Genomic DNA, 23,860 nt, shown 5'->3' with positions numbered 1-23,860 from the left:
GAGAGAGAAACAGAACAAGTTGGCTACATATACTTGCCTGGCACAGGATGCCACTTCAGTTGTAATGATACAGTGTTGCCACACCTCCCACTATGGTGGAACACCTCCCACCAGCAACATTCAGTGCCTACCAATGCTCCAAATGATGTGCGATAAAAGGGTTGTTGTTTTTAATGCCAGTATTGCATACGCTGCTGCATCACTTTGCTGCATCATTTCCAGGGCAAACTCAGAAATGATATCACATCACTCTAGGAATCACTGGAAACTTTAGTTTTATCATAGCATTTCTGGCAATTTCTTAAGAGAAATAATGTCACAATGCATGTGCTGTTGGTGTCCCCAGATTACTCCCTCACAAAAAACAGTCTGGCCACCCTATTATGGCATAGGCCCAATGCTGTACTGCAGTAGCTTAAGGGGGGGATAACTTTGGAGATAAGACTGGTTTTGAAAAGAATTGCATAACTTAATTCAGAATAAAGACTATGGTCAAGAGGTACACAAACAAATAATCCTGCCTTTTGCTGAAAAGATCTGGTGCTGCCAACCATTGCCCTAAAGACCAAGCTCCGCCTACTCACCTCCACTGTGATCCTGACAGCTATTTATGTTACCAAGACTTGAAAGACATCAACAAGTATCAAAAACAAAAACATATTGGAATGTGTTTGTCATAGGAAGTGAAGTCAGAGCTGATCTGCATAAGCAAGCCAAGTACTTAGGGTGGAGCATAAGCAAGCCAAGCAGATAGGGAGGAGTTATGGCCCTGTGGCTCAGCGCCTGCTTTCCTTGCAGAAAATTTAGGTTCATTTCCTGACATCTCCAGTCAAAAGGATCAGTTAGTAGACGATCTGAATGATCTCTTCCTGAGACCATGGAGAGCTGCTGGCAGTCTGAGTAGACAATACTGGCCTTGATAGATGAATGGTCTGACTCAGTATGAGGGTCAGGCATTCACAAGATAGTTTTTAAAAGGTTAAAAGGGTTTTTTTTAAGAGTGTGATCTGAAAAGTGCTCCCCAGCCTGTTTAGTGACATTGTAGGAGATCTAGAAATGCCCCTTTGATTGTCTTGTGATAGCTCTGGGGGGAAAAGGAATAACGCTTCAAATGGGTCCCCTTTGGGGAGAAAAGTTGGATATAAATATCTTAATAAAATAAATAAAGCAATCTGTTTCAATAACCGAGCTGGCCATCACACGTTGTCCTGATTCCCCAAGCAGACAAGTAAGTAAGAAAACTCATGTTTATGATAAAATTATCTCCCTTTCCTCCCATCCCTTTTCAGTCATTAATGTTGTTGCTTTTCCCTCTGTGCCGAGAGTCTCAAGCTGCTTTTATTCTGTCTGTTTCAGGGGTCTATTGACGATGAGCACAACATCAGCAAATCCACTTCTCTAATAGAAAGTCAGCATCACCACCTGCTGCACTGCCTGGAAAAAACAACTGTAAGTAGCAAAAGGAAACCTTATAAGAACATAAGAACATAAGAACTGGCCTGCTGGATCAGACCAGAGTCCATCTAGTCCAGCACTCTGCTACTCGCAGTGGCCCACCAGGTACCTTTGGGAGCTCACATGCAGGAGGTGAAAGCAATGGCCTTCTGCTGCTGCTGCTCTTGAGCACCTGGTCTGCTAAGGCTTATAACCTTGCTAAACACTCACATGTGGGAATGCTATATCTTTTGCAGGATACATCATGCAAACACATAACATTATATGCCCCTTGGTTGAGATAAAAATGTGTACTTACCCCTGGTGGAATGTTTAATCTCAGTAACTTGCAATGATATACCATGATTGGTAAACTCTTTCATTGTAGCCATTGCTTAAAACAGAGGTGGTCTAATTTTGTCATATTTTGTAATACAATTTCATACTTTTGATTTCAACTTTACCGCAGTACTTATTGCTTTCAAGCAAGGGTTGACTGAAGGAAGATATTCATACATCCACACTGAGAGATTCTGAATCAAGCTAGAGTCTACCTTGCCCAGTATTTGATGTTTCTGAGGATCTCAGAAAATAGCAGGCTTTTGTCCAGGGGCCCATTAAGCAGCCCATGATCTTTCTTTTGTTATTCCTGGCTTAGAAGTATTAACATTGTGGACAAGTTGGAATCAACAGTTTATACTTATATCACAAAGCACAGTCTTTTCTTATGTTACCACTTGTTATTTATATAAGTGTGTTGAACATAACCACTTGGCATCAGCTGCAGGAGGTGAAGACTGGGCTAATCAAGCTGTGAGGGAACTGTCACTTGAAATTAACAATAGCAACTCATTCTCTTTGGAAGTGGATTTTTGGCGGTAATGAGCTTTATCTTGGAAATGCATCAGTTCTTGATCTCTAGTAGTGCCAATGTATCACTCCACTATCCAGGAAAGTTCCACCCTTGGCAACTAATGAACAGAAATCCCCAGGTACATCCAGAAACAGGTTGGTAGAAAACTTGCCAACCATTTCAATGCAATGGCTGAGTCTTCCAAATAGAACTAACCATCTGGGACACATTTTGCAACTACTAAAAAAAAACACACCTCCAGTTAAAGAGAGACTCCTCCAAAATATTGATGAATAAATGAAAGCCATCCATAAAGTAAAAGCATCCATATCACAGTGAACTTTATATTTAAATGAGACAAGCAAAAGGTTCATCCAAGTCAGTATTTTCTAAACGTCCAGGTAGCAATTCTCCAAAACATTAAACACAAAGGTCTTTCTTCCTGTTTTACAATTTAAAGCAGCAAGGACTGAACCTGAGCTCTTTTGTTACTCATTATCCTCGTCTCTGGGGAACAGCTCATGGTAGGCTTGATACAGAGAGGACTCTGTGGCATCCTGCCACCTCTTTTAAGTCTGATGCAAGAAAATACAGGAAAATGTCTTCTACCTATTGCAAGCTCAAAATGATACACCAGCAATAGGTACTACCTTTTGTTGTTTATGCAGTAAAGCTGCATCTGGCATACACAGCAGGAGAGAGTAGCAGAGTTCTGTAAATTATTCTGTAATGCAGCCAGTTTTAGATGGTGTACAGTCCAATACAAAACATCGTTAACACCTTTCTAAGTCCACTGGAGTCAATGTGCTTCAAAGTATGTCATTCTGCTTGGTGTAGCACTTAGACTAAGCCACTTAATGTGTTCCAAGCACCTCTTTAGACCATCTCCATATTTAAAATCTAAAAGAACACAAAAGGTTGTTTTTCTCATGACGCAGTTCACTGAGCCAACAATAAGTGAAACCCAAAATAAGATTAACCTTAGCTGCAGAGCTGCATCGACTTCTCAGCATGACTTTTTGCTTTGGACAGATTCTTCCCTTCAGAAGGCCACATTACCACTTTCCAAGCTTGTTATCTAATAGTGCCATAAAGATTTAAAGGACATGGGCTGTTCTTAATAGTAGTTTGCTGTGAGTCGGTGTCTGAAATGTAAATCTGATTTGCATTGGCAGTAGATTGGTAGATGATATTTGGAAATGAAAACATAGTGGCATGCTCAAGCTAAAAGCTCCACCGTTAAGAAGTTAGATCTTTCCACTTCAGCTTACCATAGGAGAAAGAAAATGAGAGAGAGAGAGAGAGAGAGAGAGAGAAGCTCTTTATGCAGAGCACAAATAAAACATATTGCAGACGTTTAAAAAAACTGCTTTGGCTTTTTTTGTCTGCATAGCACAGTAAAAGGGCGATTCCCCATGGTCAAAAAGGCGTGTGATACTCACGGTAAAAGTCCCGGTTTGGGCCAGGAGTCCCCATGGCTTCAGTGCTCAACTCGGCTCCATCCTGGCCTTGGCGCGTGCTCTCCCCCTCACCCTTCATTTTTTAAAAAAATGGCAAGGTGGTACACCTTTTTGAAAAATGTGGTCCGAGGCCGCATCGTTGGGGAGGCAGCAGAAAAACAATACAGTTCATTGTATTGTCGAAGGCTTTCATGGCCAGATTCAACTGGTTGAAGGTAACCATGTCAGACTGCACAGGGAGGCCACTGAAATTCACAAACACCAAGACAACTTCAACAAGAAAGAAGAGACTCTGAAAATTAACAAATCTTGGCTATCAGTACTTTAAAAATGGACTGATAACCCTTCCTGCAATACAATGCACTCAATCACACCTTTGCATAGCAAGTTCCACCCAAAAGGTTTTTTAAAAAAGACTTCCTATGTTCCTACAAAACTGCACAGCCAGAAATTAAAAAAAACTTCCTCAAGCAGAGGGGTGGGACCATGGGGTCACGTTCCCGCCCCAACACAACAGCCAATCAGAAAGAGCTGCAGAGCAGATCATGGGCTCATGGAAATAGTTATTCTGGGATTAACTTTGACCCCCTCAACAGATGCATGCTGCGGTGGGGAGGCAGAGACCGCAATGAAAAGGTGCTGAATCTTATGGAACTGGGGGGAACAAGGTTTATTTTCTCAGTGGGAATTCACCCAAAATAATCATTGCCAAGGAAGCAGTTCTTTTTCCTCCGCACCTTTCATAAGAGCTTATTTCATTTTTTCCCACAGTTTGTGCCTGCCATTTTCTTTCACTTGAGATTCTCCCAGTGGTGTAGCACCAAGGGGACAGGGGGGTGCATGATGCACCAGGCACGCACCAGGGTGGGGTGCATGCATGCCCTGGGCACAGTTTCTCCTTGCTTCAGCCCTGCTGCTGGCTATTTGGTGAAGGTTTCCCTCAGATGTTTCCTCTGCTTACAGCTAATCTGCTCACCATTTCTGTGTAAAAAGTACTTGAATAAAGCTAGATTTGACTGCCAATTCGGTACACATGTCATTTTTCCTTTTCATTTTGCTCTGTTTTGAGGGAAGTATCTTCGAGGCTACATGACACAATATGAAAACTGAGAATAAGTGCATATGTCGAGTCATCATAGCTTTGAAGACACCTCCCTCAAAACAAAACAAAAAAGGAAAAACACATGCATGAGATCAAACAAACTTTATTCATGACCTTTATACACTGAAACAGTGGGTGGTTGAGCTGCAAGCAGAGGAAATCTCCAAGGGAAATCTTAACCAAATGGTGGGCGGCAGAAATAATCACAAGCGGGAGAAAATGGCAGGCACAAGATGCAGTAAAAATGAATGTAAGAGCAGTTAGAGGTTGGGTGGGAAAAAATAAGACATTTCCTACATTCTGCACAGCAAGCAGGAAATGTCTTCAAACCAACTTGAAGAAAAAAGATTTCATATAGCATTTTTACAAAAAGCTGGGCTGAGTGGAAATAAAAGGTCCTGAAGAAGTCTTGGGGGGAAAGCTGTGTAGATGTGCTACAGGCAGGTGCTAGCCAGGGCATGGCCAGATAGACCAGAGTCCAGGCAGGCAAAAAGCAACTTATAGCCCAAAACAGTCCAGAATCAGGGCAGGCAAAGGTGTGGTCAAGGCAGTCAAGGCTCAAGGCTCAGGCAGAAGATCAGGCAGGCGGATAGCCAGAGGTCAGAATAAGACCAGACATGTGGTGCTTACCAGGAAGTACACTCATTACACCTAGGCAGAGCCAAGTCCATGACAGGGTTTATACAGGAGGTCTTGGCTAATGAGGCTAGGACCCTGCAAGGACTCAGTCCTCCTCAGATGCATGCAGATGTCTCCATTTCACACAGCCTTCTGCCATACCAAGCAGCAATGTAAGCACTTTTCCTTTTACTCTGTAATTGTAGCCTCTGCCTCTGTCTCCTTTGTGCAGCTGGCTCATTACTTTGGTCTTCTGAGATTCCTGATGGATCTCCCAACTGCACAGCATCAGGCTCTGCCTTGGCTTGCTGGGAAGGGTTTAGAGCTGGCTCTGACACCTGCATCTCCTCGCAAGGAGCCACCTCTGGCTCCACAGTGTCTTCAGACTCTGAAGCAGGGTCCTTGGTGTCTAGAGACTGGCTCACGACAGCAGATTTCTTCCCCAAAATCCTTTTTTTAACTTCCTCAAGACATTTTATTTGTGCTGTGCAGAAGGGGCCAGCGAGAAAGAATAGAAATCTCATGAATAGCATGAAATGACAGGTGCCTGTCACTCTGCAATGTAAACAAACTTCTGGATGCAATACTCCTTTGTGTGACATACTCATCTTGGCTCCAATGAATTGATTGGATGTGTTGTTTTGTTTATAACATAGTGGTATAGATTCTCAACCACTGCCATCAGTTGTATTCCATAAGTTCTTGTTTCCATTTGGATCCATGTCCTTTCTGTCTCTCTCCCTTTTCCACTGTGCTTCAGAAGACAAAACTATCCCACCGTTTCCATTTGAGCAGCGCAGCAGAGAACCAGAAGTACAGGTTTTCCATGGGAAAACTTTTTTTTTCTGCCCTAAGGACAGCTAATGCTGATCTGGCAGTCATTCCTACCAACGGTTGAAAGAGGTAAAAAACCATGAGTTGGATCCAACCAGCCTTCCAGCTGGCAAGAAAGATGAAATAAACTCTTCTAACCACCAACAAGGGTGTTCTGAGAATTGTGGGGCCTGTAAGGGCCTGTAAGGACAAAAGCAGAAAGGCTATAATGAGGAGAGTTAAGTGGCATTGAGCAGGAAAGCTGACAGAATGCACTCACATCCAGATGCATGCCCATGTGCTCTGTAAATACCAAGTGCTTATGAGCATATTTGGTTTACAAAATAGCCACCGTAGACCTGCTGTCAATGCCATCTACATGATGAGATAGAATAGAAAATTCAAAAGATATTTATTCACGCACAAGGATCTACTTGCAACTGTGTTAGTAGAATTCCGAAGGACTTTTAAAAAAAACAAAATTTGTATTCCTAAATTTAAGATTGGATGTCATTCCTGAAAACATATGTATGTGTCCTCAGTGTGGGGGGGGGGAGGGGGAGGGATATCCATTTTTCCCATGGAAAACGGTATTTCTGGCTATGTGCTGCTCTGCTCAAATTGAAGCTCAGGAAGCAAATAATTGATATAGGAAAGAACATTTCAAGTCTGAGGTCTTCTTAGGCTGCAATCCTTGACTCATATGCAAATATCTTTCCTCCCAAACAGCTTTGTTGGTTTATAAAAGATTTTTTTGGTAAAAGGATCTTCATCACATTCTGCCTCTGAATGGATGAGAGCAGCACACAACAGGAATCACAGCAGATATAACATGTACCCTGACAATTCTCCTCTGCTTTGGTAAAAGTTGGCCTGCTTTTGTTCTGCCCTCATGCAACAGTAATGTTCAAAGCAAAGCTGTCGAGGAATATTGAACAAAACAGCCTCAAAACAATGAAGGGCAATTGTGCCAACAGCTTCTTTGGACTCTTGGTAACAATCTTCCAAACTGACAACTCAAGACCCAGCTCAATCCTATACTTTTGATGTCCATTGACTTCAGTGGCTTGTAGTGTAAATGTTTAAGATTGTCGTGATAGTGGCACAGCTGTGAACCATATTGTCCCCAGTTATAATCTCTCCTTTGCTAACAGCTTACTATAGTCCATCCTGGGAGCATGATTTTGGCACTCTAACTGTGCATAGCTCAAAGGCATGCCAGCTGCAGTCCTCCCAATGCAGGTGGATGCAATTTTTCTGTTATTTAAGGAAACAGGTGAATTCTTTTCCCTTCACATTCAACTTTAGGACACACAAACATGTAACCTCAAAAATCTACTTTTTCTGAAGCTGGAAAAAATATTTATGTGGTCTGATTCACATAAAAATGCTGACCCCATGTGGAGGACCATATGTGATATGCACTCACTTTATGAATCATAGGAGGACCAAAACTGAATTCTGAAAAGGGCTTACAGTGTGAGGCATACTATTATTGTTCAGGCTCAACTCTCACATCTGCAGTATAAAGATAATAATATTGGCTGTACTTGCAGGGTAGTTTTAAGGATTTCTTAGATAATATATATGGAGAACTTTGGATACTCTAAAGAACTGTGTAAATGCTAGGTGCTATTTATACTACATTTTTAGCACGAGCATCAAAGATGGGGGAAAGAACAAATCAGTGACATATAACACTCATTCCATTTCTAAGTAGTGCCAGTCATGACACCCTTTCAGATAATTAAAATACCGTTGTATCCTACTTCCCTTCTCAGCTAAATGCAGCACATTCCGTCAGCACAAATTGCCAGCAGAGAAATCTCTTGCACTAAAGATATCACCTTTAATCAAATGGGATGCTAGGATACAAAGCACTGTAGCACTGTACTCACATTACAGTGAGACTCTGTGCAACCTGTGAACAGTATACACATGATTTTCATTTGCATGCTTATTCAGTAATTGATATAGTACATTCAATACAGGTATGACTGAAGATGTCATTTAACCCCACATGTATTCGCTGTTGTGTCTTTAAAGTGAGTGCTTGTTGGATTCTTGCAAAGAGAGATACACGCATGCACACAAGAAATAGATATGCACACTGTAAGATGTGTACAGGTTTGTGCCTGTGCCTATTGGCTTATCACGGACTCATAAATAACCTTTTTTATCCAACGGGGGACATCTGAGATGTGAAATTTGTATAAGTCTTTCAGATAAAAGCATAAGAAATGTTGTGTCATATTGAACAGTGTTGGATAGACTGTAATACAAATGCCCTCTTTGCCATGAAGTGTATGGGGAGTCTTGCACCAATCACTCTCCACAGGTTGTTGTGGGTGTAAAATGGAATAAGTGGAGTAAAAGGTGTGTGTCTATAAGCATCATGGAGGAAATGAGAGATTAATACACAAATAAAGAAATAGAAGTGCTACTGGCATATGTTCCAAGTGTTGTGGAGTTACAAAAGGACTGACTGTGGTTTTAGACCAGTGGTTCCCAACCTTTTTAAACTTGCGTACCCCTTGGCAACCAATTACCCTAAAACTGTACCCCTATTTTATCGAATGCATTACATTTCTTTTCGCATACCCCCAAATGCTCTCATGTGTATCCCTGGGGGTATATGTACCCCAAGTTGGGAACTACTGGTTTAGACAACTGAATGAGTTGGATGACTATAATGGTAAGTAATGGAGGCTGAACTGAATTTGATGATAAACAGGAGTGAGGATGATGTTTCTAAAGTTTCTAATACAATTCAAGCTGCATGGTTAAGGGGCAGGATTCATAATGACAGTGTGCTCTGGTGGTAGAAAATGTAAGAAATTATGTGCTGTTTATCCTTCATTTAGCTGAGGTCATAATCGAGAAAGGCATAATGGTACATTGGGAAATGGGGGTTGACGGAATCAGCCGTAATTCATTGCAACCTGAACAGGTGTTAAATTGCTTTTTTGCTGTTAGAAAAGGTATGCTATTGACCTAAACCATCCATTGTTTTCAACATAGAGGTTGCCATTCAAGGACTGACATGCAGCATGTTTAATGTATGCTTTTCAGTGCACCCATCTAAGTAGTTCAGTCAGCTTTCATGCTGAAATGCATGTCCTTCCATCATACATAACTGATTAACAAAGCATCACTCTATTGAAAGAGATCTCATCATAGACTGTGAATTCTTGGAACACCAGAGTCATTTTGCAATGGTATAAAGTTGCCTATGGAATGAGCAATGAGTCATGCATCAGAGTTACTAGCAGGTTTCAAAGGGCAATTCACCTTTCCTCGAACTAGAAGATAATTTTCATGATATCTTCTGTTGGTGTTAAAACTCAGTGTTAAATTTATTGGCTTTCAGTCACCTGCAGATCCAATGAATTAAGTGAAACAAAGCTTGGAAGTGTTGTTACTAATTACAAAAAATAGAAGGGTTTTATCAAGCAAGAGTACGGTTTATTCCCCCATCAGTATGCATCCCATATTTCTTGAGCTACCCTCTTTATATACCGATCAACATATGGACATTTTAACCCAGCTGTTTGGGTTGTGTCCTTGGGTAGTTGTCGAGTGAAAGCCCAGCTGCTGGAAACTCAGTTAAACATCTAATAGTCTCTTGTAGTTTTGTTCTGGGACACTGGAATCAGAAAATCTGGATTTCATTTGAGGAGGTTTTAAAAGCTGCTGAACTTTAGGCTCAGCTGACACTTTAAGGAAAGGACTTTTTGCCCATTCAAACCTGCATGATGACAAGTGGAATTCTGGGACTGAACTTTGGAATGCTGGAATGGACAATCAATGGTGTTTTTATCTTTTGTTGACATGTTGTCCTGTAGGGATTGTCCTATCTTGTGGATGATCCCCTGTTATCTGTACGAACTTCCACCTTCAAGGTATTTCTTTCTTAATTTAATCCGTTTATTGCAGTCTCTGTGCCATGCCTTCAGTGATGCTTCCTTCCTTGTTAGTGATCCTGGTTTGGGCAGACTGTGCATGCAAGAAATCATTTTGCTGTCTGGTGGCTTTGAGTGCTGTGAAGACTGCTGGACCTCAAACCAAACCAAACCATAACTGCATTGTCAGTGGTCGTTTTTTTTCATACTATAGCTCTATTCAGAAAAAGCGTGAGTGCTGAGTATTTGCATTGTTGGTGTGGTTTGTGACATCTGTATATATTCTGGAGTTTTATCCCCTTTGTAAATTAGTACAAGATACTATTAATTGTCACTCTGCTCTGTGTTGTTCCCTACCCTACCCATCCCATAAATTGCTTCCCTAGATATGGTTTTATTCCGAGATGCTTTTCATTTACATTTACATATTACATTTACAACCTGCTTTCTTCTATCGTGGAGCTCAAGGCAGTATGTATGGGGCTCTCAGGAAGTCCCTAACCCAAGCACTGACCAGACACAAACTTCCTTAGCTTCAGCAAGCTGTTTCAGTTGTGCCAGCATGATGTAGTGGTTAAAAGTGGCAAACTCTAATCTGATGAACCAGGTTTGTTTCCCCACTCCTCCACATGAAGCGTGCTGAGTAACCTTGGTCCAGTCACAGTTCTCTCAGAACTCTCTCAGCCCCACTTCACAAGTTGCCTGTTGTGGAGGTGGGGGGAGGGGAGGTGATTGTAAACTGCTTTGAGGTTCTTTAAAGATAGAGAAAAGCAGGATATAAAAACCAACTTTTTTTCTTCTTGTCTTCTAACCATGCCCTAGGCCTCTTTCTATTTCAACACCTTTGCCATACCACACATTGTTCCCAAAAATCTTATAAAATTTAAGCATAGCTGCACTTTTGATTTAATTTTTAGAACAGAAAGCAGCTGTTGGAAAACGTTTTGATAGCCATATCCATGACTTCACCGCATGTTCCTATTATAACATTTAAAATATGACCCCATATGAACATGTCAATCTGCCTTATACTGTGTCAGATCATTTATTTATCAAGGTCAGCACTGTTTACTATGACCGGCAGTGACTCTCTAGAGTCTCAGATAGAGGTCTTTCATGTCACCTCTACCTGATCTTTTAGCTAGAGATGCTAGAAATTGAACCTGGGGCTTTCTGCATGCAAAGCAGATTCTCCACAGCCACAGCATCTCCCTGACAATGTGGGCAGACTGTTATGTGGGGTCTTCTCATTGAATCATTGTCTTTGATAATGGCCAAGAGATTCTTGTGTGGGAAGGACCAATATGATTGACTCTACCTATGTGCTGCTGGGCTTTTAAATGTAGCAGCATAAATGAAGCTATAGATAAGCAACCTTCACTCTAGAGTTATGGCCATAAGAAGGGCATCTAGGTTTCTCATTATTGGCCTCCTAGACTGAAACCTTTACACAGGCTGTTTCCCAACCGGAAGGCACATGACTTTTTTCCTCCTTTACAAATCTAGGCTATTTAGCTAGTCAGCAACCTTTACCACACAAAGAGCCATTTGGACCCGTTTTCCACGGCCCCGAAGATCTATTGAGCCGGTTTGGTCCCTGCACTCACCTTTCCTTCCAGCGCAGGAAGGCGGAGGCGCTGGGCAGGGAAATCCCCTCTGCCCGATGGAGCAGGCAGCCGCCTGCTCCATGGGGCAGAGGGGGGTGGCGGCTAAGGCCTGCCCGGTGCTGCCGCCTCTCGCGCTGCAGGAGGCAGCGGCACCAGGGAAGGGAAGGTAAACCCCCTCTGCCCGACAAAGCAGGCATCCGCCTGCTCTGTGGGGCAGAGGGGGGATAGCAGCTGCAGGGATGGCAAAGGGGGGATGGCGGCTGCTCTGGAGAGACACGCCCATGCTACCCTCCAACCGCCAGGGGTCAGAGGGCAGCGTGGGCGTGTCCCTCCAGCTCTCCAGAGCAGCACCTGAAGGAGAGGTGAGTGGAGAGGATGCAAAAAGTGGCACCCTCACACACGGAGCTGCCTCCGGTTTGGCCCCTCCACTCACCTTTCCTTCCAGCTCTGCTCTGGAGGGCTGGAGGGACACTCCCACGCTACCCTCTGACCTCCAGGCAACATGGAGCCGCAGTATAAGGCTGAAAGAGCCATATGCAGAGCCCCTAGAGGATGGGGCGGTATAAAAGTTTAATAAATAAATAAATAAATAAATATGCGGCTCTAGAGCCACAGGTTGCAGACCCCTGATAGAATAAGGATCTATGTCACCTGACTATGCTCTTTTCAGTAACATTTACCATTTTAAACTCAGTTTTGCCTTGCTGAGGTGAGGTTCCATCTCATCTGCAAATGATAGATGAGACAGGTCCCATTATATAATCAAGATACTTACAGTTCAGTAACTGAATTTTTCAGCTGGGTCACTGAACTGTGCTATAGTCTGTCTTGCACAAGATTAAGATTTAAGCCCTTCCAAAAAAGGAGAAGGTCCAACATTCAGTTTTCCATAATGGCTAACCTCTTAAGGGGCAAGGGGATGGCAGCAGGGGCTGATGGGAATTGTAGTCCATGAACATTTGAAGCACCAGAGTTGAACACTGCTGGATTAAAGTGTTGGATTAAAATCTGGAGAATCCAAATTTGAACCCACCCACCCCACTCTTCCAGGGAAGCAGGCTAAGTGGCCTTGGGCCAGTCACTCTTTCTGTGGCTCAGTGAAATGTTCCCCACAAGGTTGTTCTTGTGAAGATAAAATAGAAGAAGGGAGAATGATATTGCAAGCTGTTTTGGGTCCTCATTGGGGAGAAAATCAGGTAAATGTTCCTAAATAAATAAAGTCCTTTCCCCTGTTATTGAGAAAAAAAAAATTTAAAATGCAAGTCCACAAATCCTGAAGGAGAAAGTTCTTATGTATGGGAAATATACAATGATTACTTCCTGGACCAGCAAATAACAGAAATGAAATGAAATGAAACGAAATGAAATGAAATGTGACAAGAGTGTTGATCTGGAAGAATGATTGTTGTTCCACTTCTAATCTATACACATTTCCCACTTTTATGTGCTTTTTCTCTCAGGATTGAAAAGTTCAAAACACCTCTGTTTTGTGGCCCAGAAAAGGAAGTTAGCAGAAGAAAAAAATAGCAATGTTTCTATGGTGAATTGATGTCTGTGCACAAAATCAGCTGTTTTGATTCATCATTCAGAACCTAAGTTTGACATTTGTTCAAACTTCTCTCAGAAAGGCTGGGTTTTTTTTTAATGAGGCACTAACTTTTGACATCTGAAGTGTTAATGAGGGACAGTCTGGGACTGGAGATAGACTGAAGTGCAGATTGCACCAGTTCCTTGCAGTTATTCTCCTTGCAGAGACAAATCAAGAGAAAATCAGCTGGCACAGATATAGCCTTGAGGAAGTCAATAATGCTTGTGCTTTACATCCTGATCCCAGCACAATCTCTCCTGTTGCAAAATTAATTTGAGGATACTGAATAAAACTTTGACAGTGTGTGTATGTATGTATATATCAGTAATCAGGGATAACAACCCCTGAATTCAGTGAAGCAAGGAAAGATGCCACCAACACTTCTCCTAAGCAGGTAAAAACAAATGATCAGGTGAACATATTATCAGCAACATATTATCTCTATTAATTCACAGAAACACAATAATTTGTGAGTGATCCAAGATAGCTCCTTCACATTGACAGGCATTGATATATCAGGAGGAATCTCAGTTTCTTTTCAGTTTTGTAAATAACTCTATGTTTTGTAAATAATTCTATGCATATCATGATCCAGTCTTCCATACTTTGCACTGTTGTTAAATTTATGACATGGCTGAAGCAAATAGCACCAGATAAAGAGGCAGAACAAGAGGCGGGGAGGTGAAAGAAGGTCCCCAAATATAACCAGAAGGTGTATGACATAGCAAAAGTACTGAAGCTAACCACTATGGGTCTGGTCATTGCCTTGGAATCCTGTGAGGACGCCACCTTGGGTTCCATGATGACACAAACGTGGGATAGAAATGTGATTATGAAATAAATAGGTAGGCAAACAACCATTCTGAAAGGCGTGGTAAAAACAGCTTCTGATTCAGACAGCCATCTGTTGTAGGACAAGGATCATCTGCTCTATATTCAAGAGAAAGGATGTAGCCTCCGCAGTAGCAAGGGAGGAGTTTTATATTAATTCCATCAGGATAACATGAGAAGAGTTTAGGAACTAGATTTAGAGAGGATAGTGGCTAGGCACTCCCTTTGATTCACTGGGCCCACCAAACTAACCAGCAAGCTTTCCTACCACTGTAAAAAGTGGGAACTTCAAGTACTTAGCAGGCAACAATATCTGTTGTCAAGCTGTATTTGGTGTGTGGATCAACTAGGTGCAGGCTCAGGTTGTTTCCAGAAAAGCTAGACCCTTACCTCAAAGTCTACCTAGCGCAAGCAAAATAAAGGACTGAAATAAACTTGAAGACAGATGCATAACTTGGAGGGACAGAAGGGGGTGCCACTCCCGTGGGATACATGGTGGTGCATTCAACTCCCCCCTTCCCCGCCATAGGTGGCTGGAGCATGACCCTCATGCAACAAGAGAGAAAGAGGTAGGGAAGGAAGAGAGCCTAAGACGGGGTCCTCTTTTCTCCCCTTGCCTTTGCCAAAGCCTCTGATGGCTTTTAAATTAAACTTTATTTGTATCTAGTAGAGAAGCAGCACTGCAGTCAGAAGGAGACTTGGTGGGGTGGACAAGGCCAAAGAAAGAGTGCCCTTCTGGGCCTGTCCCTGCTCCCAGTCTCCTTCCTGCCACAGTGCCACTCCTCCCCTAGAAACAAGTAAAGTTTAACTTTAAAGCCACCGGAGGCTTTGATGGTGTCCTGTGGGTGACTTTGCCCCCTGCCTCCCTCCAAAACTCTGTTTTTCCCCCATTCTGTATCTTCCTCAGTTCTCTCCCTTCCTCCTTTCCATTTTGTCTCTTCCCCTGTTGTCTCTTCCCCCTATTCTGTCTCTTCCCCTTCCCTTTCTCTCTATTCCCCCATTCTGTCTCTTCCCCCTGTTTTTCCCTTTCTCCTTCCCATTTTGTCTCTTCCCCTGTTCTGTCTCTTCCCCTTTTCTTTATCTCTAACTCCCCACTTTCTCCCCCCCTTCCCCCTATTCTGTCTCTTCCCCTTCCCTTTCTCTCCCTCCCACCCCCCTTTCTTCCCATTTTATCTCTGGGTGTTGGCAGTGTTCAATTTCACTGCTTGCCTTGGACACCATTTTCTGTAGATACACTCCTGCTTGAAAAGAGTGTTTGATAGCACACGCTTCACCCATTTTAGCCTTCCTAGCTTGGCAGCTACATGTTATGCAAGTGTATCATATTTATACAGTAAATTTTGAGTGTTTGGCACATAATACATTAGAAAGATCTGTTCAAAAGAAATTGAACTGTCCCAATCAAATTTAGAACAAGAAATTATTTCAAAAGGTCTTCCACGGGAGAACTTCCCTTTTGGCTTATGCCCCCATTTATGGAATTTGAATTTCTAAGCTATGAAGGCCACAGGACTGGACACACTATTAAAATCAAAATTTGATAAAAACATACATGTTTTTTTAAAAAAATCAAGGAAGCATTAAAACCATAAGAACAGCCTGTTGTCATACATTTGTTGTAATAAATTATTGAGCACAAAATGCATAAGCTATGTGTTATTTGAGAAGGTTGCATGTGTGTTGAAATACAAACTTTACTTGGCAAGATGCTCATTATGGAGACCAAGGAGAGAATGTGAGAAGTATTTATTTGTTTAGTTCATTTTTGCCTGTCTGTCCTCCTTCAGATGTTTTCCAAATCACCAATAGTCTAATGCACAGCTTGTAGCACTTCTTGGTCACTTCCAGTTAAAATGCCATGCAGAGAAAATACAGTGACTATGGTTCTAACCATAGCCTGAGCCAGTTCCCCTATGCCCTTTTCAACCTTAGAGTTTCACAAGGTCTATGCAAGCCTGAAAGAGAATTCTGCCATGGTTTCTAAAAACTTGGTAAGAAAGAAAGAAAGAAAGAAAGAAAGAAAGAAAGAAAGAAAGAAAGAAAGAAAGAAAGAAAGAAAGAAAGAAAGAAAGAAAGAAAGAAAGAAAGAAAGAAAGAAAGAAAGAAAGAAAGAAAACTCTAAAGTGCTTGTCTGAAAGTTTAGCTGCTGGATTAGTTATGTCAGACCATACTGAGAAATTACTAACGTATTGGTGTTTTCCCTGACAGAACCACGAGTTCATTGATGAGCAGATGTTTGAGCAGAACTGCATGGAGCGCTCAATGCAAAACTACCCATCCTCTCGTAGCCCCTCACTTTCGAGCCACCATGGCCTGACCACCTCCTGCTGTTCTCGCCGCAGCAAGAAGTCTACGCACCTCCCTAATTCCAGCGTGCCAGCTACCCGGCTGCGAAGCATGCAGGAGCTCAGCACCATACACATCCAGTGCAGTGAGCAGCCCTCACTCACAGCAAGGTATAGTAAAAGGGCGCACACACTACCAACCTAAGCAGTGCTGACACTGGGCTCCAGGAAAAGGTGCAGGGGAGTCCAGCTTTATAGCAGTGAGAACCCAATGAAAATGTTGCTTACAGTTGGAGATGCTGCCATCTCTGAACTTGAAATGTTGGATCCTGACATTTTTAAATTTAGACTTCAGAGTTCTGTTTCTGTAGGAAATGAAGGGACATTGCATGAGGAAGCAGTGCTCCTGATCCCATTGAAACTGGAATTAAGCTACAAATGCAGTGGCCTCTAGGCTGCTTTTGTGGCCACAGGACTGGGAGCAGGTGAAAGGGGAAGAATTCCCCTCCCCCCCCCCCTTGGCTCTGCAGTGGTGGAAAGGAGTTGTGATGATTGGCCCTGGCAGCAACATAGGTCAGCCTATCAAGATGCCTGGGTTGGTTCGGGGGAGAGGGGGGACTTTGAGGCAGCTTCTTCACTCTGTTCTGCATCCATTGCACTTACAGGGCAGCTGCCAGGGCCTCTTGTTAGTTGGCTCCAGCTTTCCACACCCAGCTTTCCTGCCTCCATCCTGGCACTTGGTTGTATGTGGTGTATAAGTTTTAATTACATGTATATTCTTGCCATAGCTCTTTGTAGGCTGTTTGGGCATCAGACTATATCCAATTGTGGAGGAAGGCTGAGCCTATGTGGCTACTCCCCATGAAGGGCCTTGGTGTGTAGCTATTCAGCAATATGCCAAGTTTAGGGGCAGGTTGTTGCCTGGCTATTGCCCTCAGAAGGCAATGGAACCAACACAGTGACTTTCATCCATGTGGGACCTCAGGACTTACGATCCCATGGAGGCTCTTCCAGCAGGCAGACTGGATGGATGGATGGATGGATGGATGGATGGATGGATGGATGGATGGATGGATGGATGGATGGATGGATGGATGGATGGATGGATGGATGGATGGATGGATGGATGGATGGATGGATGGATGGATGGATGGATGGATGGATGGATGGATGGATGGTGCCATTGGTTGACAGGTGGGTCACCCATCCTGGATCCATACCCCATGCTGCACTAATCCTCCTGGCATTGTTTTCCAGAAAAGCTGGGGCCTCTTTTTCTCCAGTTATGAGTTTAGTTTCATTACTACCCTCTGGGTCCTCCATCCCTCCCTTGCCTAGTGCTACCCAACATGGAGACACAGTCTCTCGATAACGTGGGGAATTAGCTTTGGAGAAGACTGCTTTAAAATGTTTCAAGAGGCTTGGGTAAGGAATCTTTTGTACCAGTTGATATGGAGATTAGCTCTCAGGGGGAAAATCCACAAAGAGGAATATGATACAAATTCGACAATGTTTATTGTAGGGGAAGGAGGTTCACAAGCATCTGATTCAGTTCAGCAAACATGCACACAGAGTTCCTAAGATATAGATAGGTTGGAAAAATAGATTTTAGAATAGAAGTAAAGTGTGGGATATATGGGTGATACAACCTGATAGTGAAATGGAGAAGATCCAGGATTCAGAGCCAGGGTCAGGTTCCGGGGGAGGTGTTTCATGCATGGGTACAGCAACAAAGACAGAAAGATATCAGTGGCACTGGACAAAGGCTTGTGGGGAGATCTTTATAGTAAAGATCCACATCTTGGAGTGGCAGGACCACCTTTTAGGGGATGGTTGGACAGCCTCTGGGAGGTATCTGGGTGGGTGTTGTGAAGAAACAATGGAGTACTGTAAGGTGGTCAAAAGTAAGTTAGTTACAGGAGGGAGTTTTTGGGTTAAGATCATCAGGGAAGGCCATGACATTAGCAGGTATCTTGTGGCTGAAACGGGTATTGTATTCAGCAAAGCTACTGTTTCATATTGGGAACACATTCTCCTTTAGCTGTGAAACTGAAAATATGCTAACATGACAAGCAGGTGTCAAGAAGTGTTGGATGATAGGGGATGGGAACTTTGGTCTAACTATACTGGTCTGTTCCTGTGTGAATCTGCTGTTTCTGCTTTTCGCTTATCTTCTTGCTAGCTAGCTAGCAAAGGTCACATATTTTAGTCTGGCACAGCTGTGGGATTGTATGATGGGCAGGGGAAGAATTGGTGGTCCTCAGTCATTCTTTACTTGAGAAGCAGAGGTTACCACTGACATACCTAGGGTTGTTTGAAGTTTCTGGAGGGGATCCTCTTTGTGAGGCACTCAAAAAAGGAATTTAAAGGCCAGAGAACTCTTTGTCTTCATAAAGGCCACCCCCTGGGTTTAAGGCAGACTTGTACTGCTGGACTCCAGTGGCTAGGCAATTGCCCATTGAGCAGTCCTGTCATTTGAATTTTATTTCCATTCTGTAATTAATCATAGGATGCAGTTGATGCAGATTTAATAGAAATGTTTCTCGCCTCAAGTCTCTAAGACTTCTGCAGAGACAGGGTAACCTGGTAAATTATATAGAGAAGCACAGCGTTGTATTAAAAATAGTAAAAGGCTAATGATTCGGCATTTTGCGAGGCTGGAAAAAATACACAAAGGTAGAAAATGATCTTTCCTCCCTTCCAAGGCTCAATAATAGGCATAATAATGTAAAGTTGGCAGGATTAGGCACCCCTGTCTTTTCCCTGTGCAGCCCCAATCTGAATTGCTGGCAGCTGCAATTTACTTTTAAAAATCCCTGGGAGAATCTGATCACTGATTCTCCAACATCTTGTCTATTTTGATCTTCAGCGTACAACAAGGTGCAGGGGAAAAACAAGAACATCGTACTGTGAGCCCTTGCACCATTTTAAAATATCTTTTAACTGATGGCTGCAACCTTATGGCTGGGTGAAAGAACTCTGCGTCACTGCAGCCACCTGGTTTTCTAGGGTGACTGCTGTGTCAAGGTGTGTCAAGCTGCACTCCCAAGCTGTGAACCTTTTCAAAGGGGCTAGAACGTCACCCGAGCCAAAAAAGATTTGTCCCCAGTCTGCTTTTCTACTAACCCAAACTAGTTCACCAAAGTAGTTGTTTGTCCTTGTGATGCCTAGCTTCAGTCTAGATGTTGTATCCTCAACCAAAGATTAATATCAAATATTACAAGAATGGATATGACATGGAATGAAGTGCAGCTCTTGTCTTCAACTCCCTTTAAAGCTTTTTTTTAAAAAAAAATGTTTTGTCTTATAGCCGTTCCAGTCTAAATATGAAATCGGATGATGGGCTGAGACCGAACTGCAAAGCCTCCCAAATAACAACAGCAATCATCAGCATCCCAGCTCCTCCGGTGCTCACATCAGAAGGTGAAAGCAGGCCTGCCTCATTCAGTCCCAGCCACGCCACGAACATTATCGCCGCGAGCAGCAACATTGTCAAGGTTTCAGCTTTGTAAGGCTCTGTCAGTTCATGGCGGCAGTCAGAAGGCCAGCGTTTCTCTCCCTTTTCCCACCTCCATGTTCCTTCTTTGCTGCAAATTGTGCCTAGATGGATGGATGGACGGACAGTTAGACCAACCTGACCAACATCTAAGAATTCATAGCGGGGGGAGGGGGCTGGTGAGGCAGCTTCCTTCAAACTCACGTTCATGCTGCATAGTGAGCTCAGAAGAAGCAGGAAGCTGGGTGCGTGGAGGGGAGTGGATCTCTTTGTTGATAAACAAGAAGAAAACTTGTTCCAGGATATGGAGCATAGAATAGTTTCCAGAAAGTGGAAAAAGAAGTCCTGTCATAGCTACAAGGAAGTCAATAAAGAAGCAGAATTATAACACTGTGTATCTCAGCACCTTTGTAAAGGTTTTTAATGGATAATATTTATTCATAAGGAAATGACTGAAAAAGGTGATAAAAATGGATTTTGTGACTTTTTTTTCTTCATGCAGCAGAATCTTTAATCAACCAAAATGACACATTTTCTTTCTTTTATAGCTGAAGGTTTAGACAAAGAAGCCATCAATTACAGGAGTTTTGATTTTCATCCTTGTGTGTGTGTGTATGTGTGCGTGTGTGAAAGCGAGCAAGAGAATCACTAAACTGGCACACTGTAATAACCAGAGATCTGAGCACACGTTCTTCTTTCCTGGCTCAATCCTGCAAAGACTTACTGTTTGCATGGGCCACAACATGCTTGAAGTAGCTACAGTAGAACTGACGATTCTACTCACTGTGCATCCTGTTCTGCATGAGTGTGTCTTTGCAGGCTTTAGCCTCGAGTGCACAGTAGCAAACAGACACCTGCATGCGATCACACACACAAGCGCTGATAAAACTTCTCATTGTGGATGGCATCCTTTCTTAAGACAAGTTTTGTAATTGCCTTTTAATTCAACACAAATTGCAGTTGCAAACAGTGTATTTGTCTGCTAACTATTGTCTGTGGGGGGTGGGGAATCATATTCGTTGGGAAGAGAGTGAGACAGGCTTTAGTAGTCCACCACAGATTTCTGCTTTTTGTACTTTTTCTTTTCCTGTTAACACTGGCTTGTAAAGAGTGTGACTAGATTACCAGTCCTGTATTTTTTAAAAGTGAGCATAGGGAAATTTTTATTTTTAAATCTTGTACACACCAGTTTCATGGAGGGCAGAGTCATTCAATGCAACTGCGCCAGATTTTCATAAGGACTCTATAATCGATGCCCATGCTTTCTTTTTTTTCTCTCTCTGTTTTTTGTATGTGTTTTTTTGGTAGTAATGGCAGTGTCTCCCATTGTATATAGTAGCCAGCTAGTCAGTGGATCTGTCCTTGGTAGGATTACTTCAGGAGCCAACCGTTTTGCATGGACTGACACTGTGTCTCATTTTGTAATACAGTCCTGTGGCTCTTAGTGACAGCTTCTGGGTTGCATCGGCTTGATGGATATATTTTTTAAAAAACACTATTTGACTTCCCCTTGTCAAAGTATCAGCTCCTGTCAAAGAGGAGGATCGCTCCTAGGTTGTTGGGGTCTACTTTATGTTAGAGTACCATTTCGAAACAATTTAGAAAACAGTTAATAGATGGCTGAATATATGTTTCAGAATAGCTCACCAGTTGTTAAATATTGTTATACTGTTTAGAAAGGTTAGGACTGTGGGTTATAACCATCTATGATATTTTATAGTGATGTTGTCATAATGTGTGTCCCGTGAGTGCAGCCCTCCGGGATCTCCATCAACGTCAACAGGGTTTACACTAATACTAAGCTTGTTGACTTACCCTGATTTTTTAAAATGACTTTTACCCAACTGATCAACCTTTTGAAATTTATTTAACCTTGAATGTATCTCGTGTCTTTCTTCCAAATACATTTTAAGTAGTCTACACCACAATATCTTTGGCAGCCTTCTTTTCACTTTGGAAAATTGCTACAAGACTGAACACTGAAATTTCTGAACTGGAAATTGAGTAACAGGAGTTTTTGCAAACCCCAAATCATGTCCAGAATGTAAGTGGTTACATTTTTTAAAGTTCTGTTTTTGTTTGTTGCCATGAATTCTTTGCACATTGTATACTAGGGTGAATTCGTGTAGGGTGCCAGTCGCACTATCTGGACATAGATAGCTGTTGAATAAACTCACCGTCCACTTGGGGCTGTGTTGTAAGAAAAGATTTGTGGTAATGGTGGACATGCTGTGAATTTGAGAACAACCCCTTAGTGTGTTTCTGGAGAAGCCACTATTCTAGTGACATGAGGCAGGCCTTAAGTGATCCACAGCATTATTTCCATTAATTTTTTTATTGTCAGGATGTTGCCAAGGAACAAATGAAGTACTGCTAAAGAAGGAAGTGCCTTTAAGTCTTTGCAGGGTAGTTTCTACCCTTTACTGAGTAACCACAACCAGTCCAGTATCAGTATTTATAAACAGTGGTAGGAGAGCCTGACCCTCCTGAGCCACAGTCCAATCCTACTGCATCCAACTCTGCTGACCTTCCAGGGGATAACTCCTCCATTCTCTTACTGGCCCCTGTAGTGAATTCTGGTACATGGCTCTAATGTGTCAGTGGTCCATAGGTTACTATAGAAAAGGGCCGTCTGGTTTCTGTTCTTCAGCAGAAGCACTGTTACACAGCACCACTGGTTGAAAATGGAACAAGTACAGTTAGGTAAATTAAGCAAGGAGACATGTTGTGGCATATGAAGAAATTTTAAGCACCAAACCAGCAAAAGCAACCCAACGTATCCTGACAGAACTGGCCATTCTGTTCATCACTGATATGATTCCCCAGTGAAACATTGTCCCAAGGAGCCCAGTACAGAATCTACAGGATGCATTGTGAAAAGGGTGAACAGACATAACGGCCTTCTGTAAAAAGAGTTTTGGAAGGTAAGCCTAGTCATGCAGAAGATGTGAAAAATTGTCTCACTGGAAACTCCTTCTGCACAACTCTTAAAAGGGACCCTGATTTTGCTCTGCGTCTGCCAACCTAACTCTGAGTGTGCCTTCATATGGAGAACTACATTCTTTTTTGTATGGCTAGAATGAGTCAAAACACCAGGGAGCAGCGTGGCGTAGGAGGTTAAGAGCTCGTGTATCTAATCTGGAGGAACCGGGTTTGATTCCCAGCTCTGAGCTGTGGAGGCTTATCTGGGGAATTCAGATTAGCCGGTACACTCCCACACACGCCAGCTGGGTGACCTTGGGCTAGTCACAGCTTCTCAGAGCTCTCTCAGCCCCACCTACCTCACAGGGTGTTTGTTGTGAGGGGGGAAGGGCAAGGAGATTGTAAGCCCCTTTGAGTCTCCTGCAGGAGAGAAAGGGGGGATATAAATAATTAAAAAAACACCAGAAGGTGCAAGAGTCTACTTTAGTTCATATGCTTGATTGTTGCATCCCCACACGAATAGGCCATCTATTTCTGTCCCTTAAGAGTATCAACAATTGGTATTCTTTTCAAGCTTCCAAAGCAATTTCAGTGAATCAAAACCACACATTTTAAGTCTTAAAACACTGATGTTGGTTTAGAATATTCACTAGCATCAGTGGCCTCAGTTTGTTCATGTGTCATAACCCATGGATATGTACTTGGGAGGGCAGGATATTGTGTATCTGAGGGGTTGACAGAGTTTGGCAGGGATTAGCAGCTTGATTATACAGGCTTCTGTACATGCCCAGAAAATCCTAGCATCTGATAATGGAATCTTGAGAATAGTCCAAAGGTAGAATTAATTGTATCATTGGGATTTTCGGGCTTATTACTGGCTGGATCATAGCCTTGATTTAGAACCATTCAAAATGCAATTATATTTAATTAACTCTTTTTTTAAAAAGCT

General features: G+C 42.6%; 1 protein-coding gene across 2 annotated transcripts in view; it reads left to right on the top strand.

The window, feature by feature from the left end:
- Window positions 1–23,081, top strand: part of KCND3 (potassium voltage-gated channel subfamily D member 3) — a 392,094-nt gene extending 369,013 nt beyond the window's left edge. The window contains exons 5-8 of one of the 2 annotated variants that reach the window (XM_048496707.1): window positions 1,357–1,449; window positions 10,126–10,182; window positions 16,417–16,664; window positions 19,804–23,081. In XM_048496707.1, the coding sequence (XP_048352664.1) occupies window positions 1,357–1,449; window positions 10,126–10,182; window positions 16,417–16,664; window positions 19,804–20,005 (600 nt within the window). In that variant the 3' untranslated portion in view covers window positions 20,006–23,081. The remainder of the gene's footprint in view (window positions 1–1,356; window positions 1,450–10,125; window positions 10,183–16,416; window positions 16,665–19,803) is intronic. The other variant, XM_048496708.1, reaches the window with a different exon arrangement.
- Window positions 23,082–23,860: the final 779 nt, after the last annotated feature.

The sequence above is a fragment of the Sphaerodactylus townsendi genome, linkage group LG05, assembly GCF_021028975.2.
Source record: "Sphaerodactylus townsendi isolate TG3544 linkage group LG05, MPM_Stown_v2.3, whole genome shotgun sequence".
NCBI lineage: Eukaryota > Metazoa > Chordata > Lepidosauria > Squamata > Sphaerodactylidae > Sphaerodactylus > Sphaerodactylus townsendi.
This window is presented reverse-complemented; position numbering and strand designations above follow the sequence as displayed.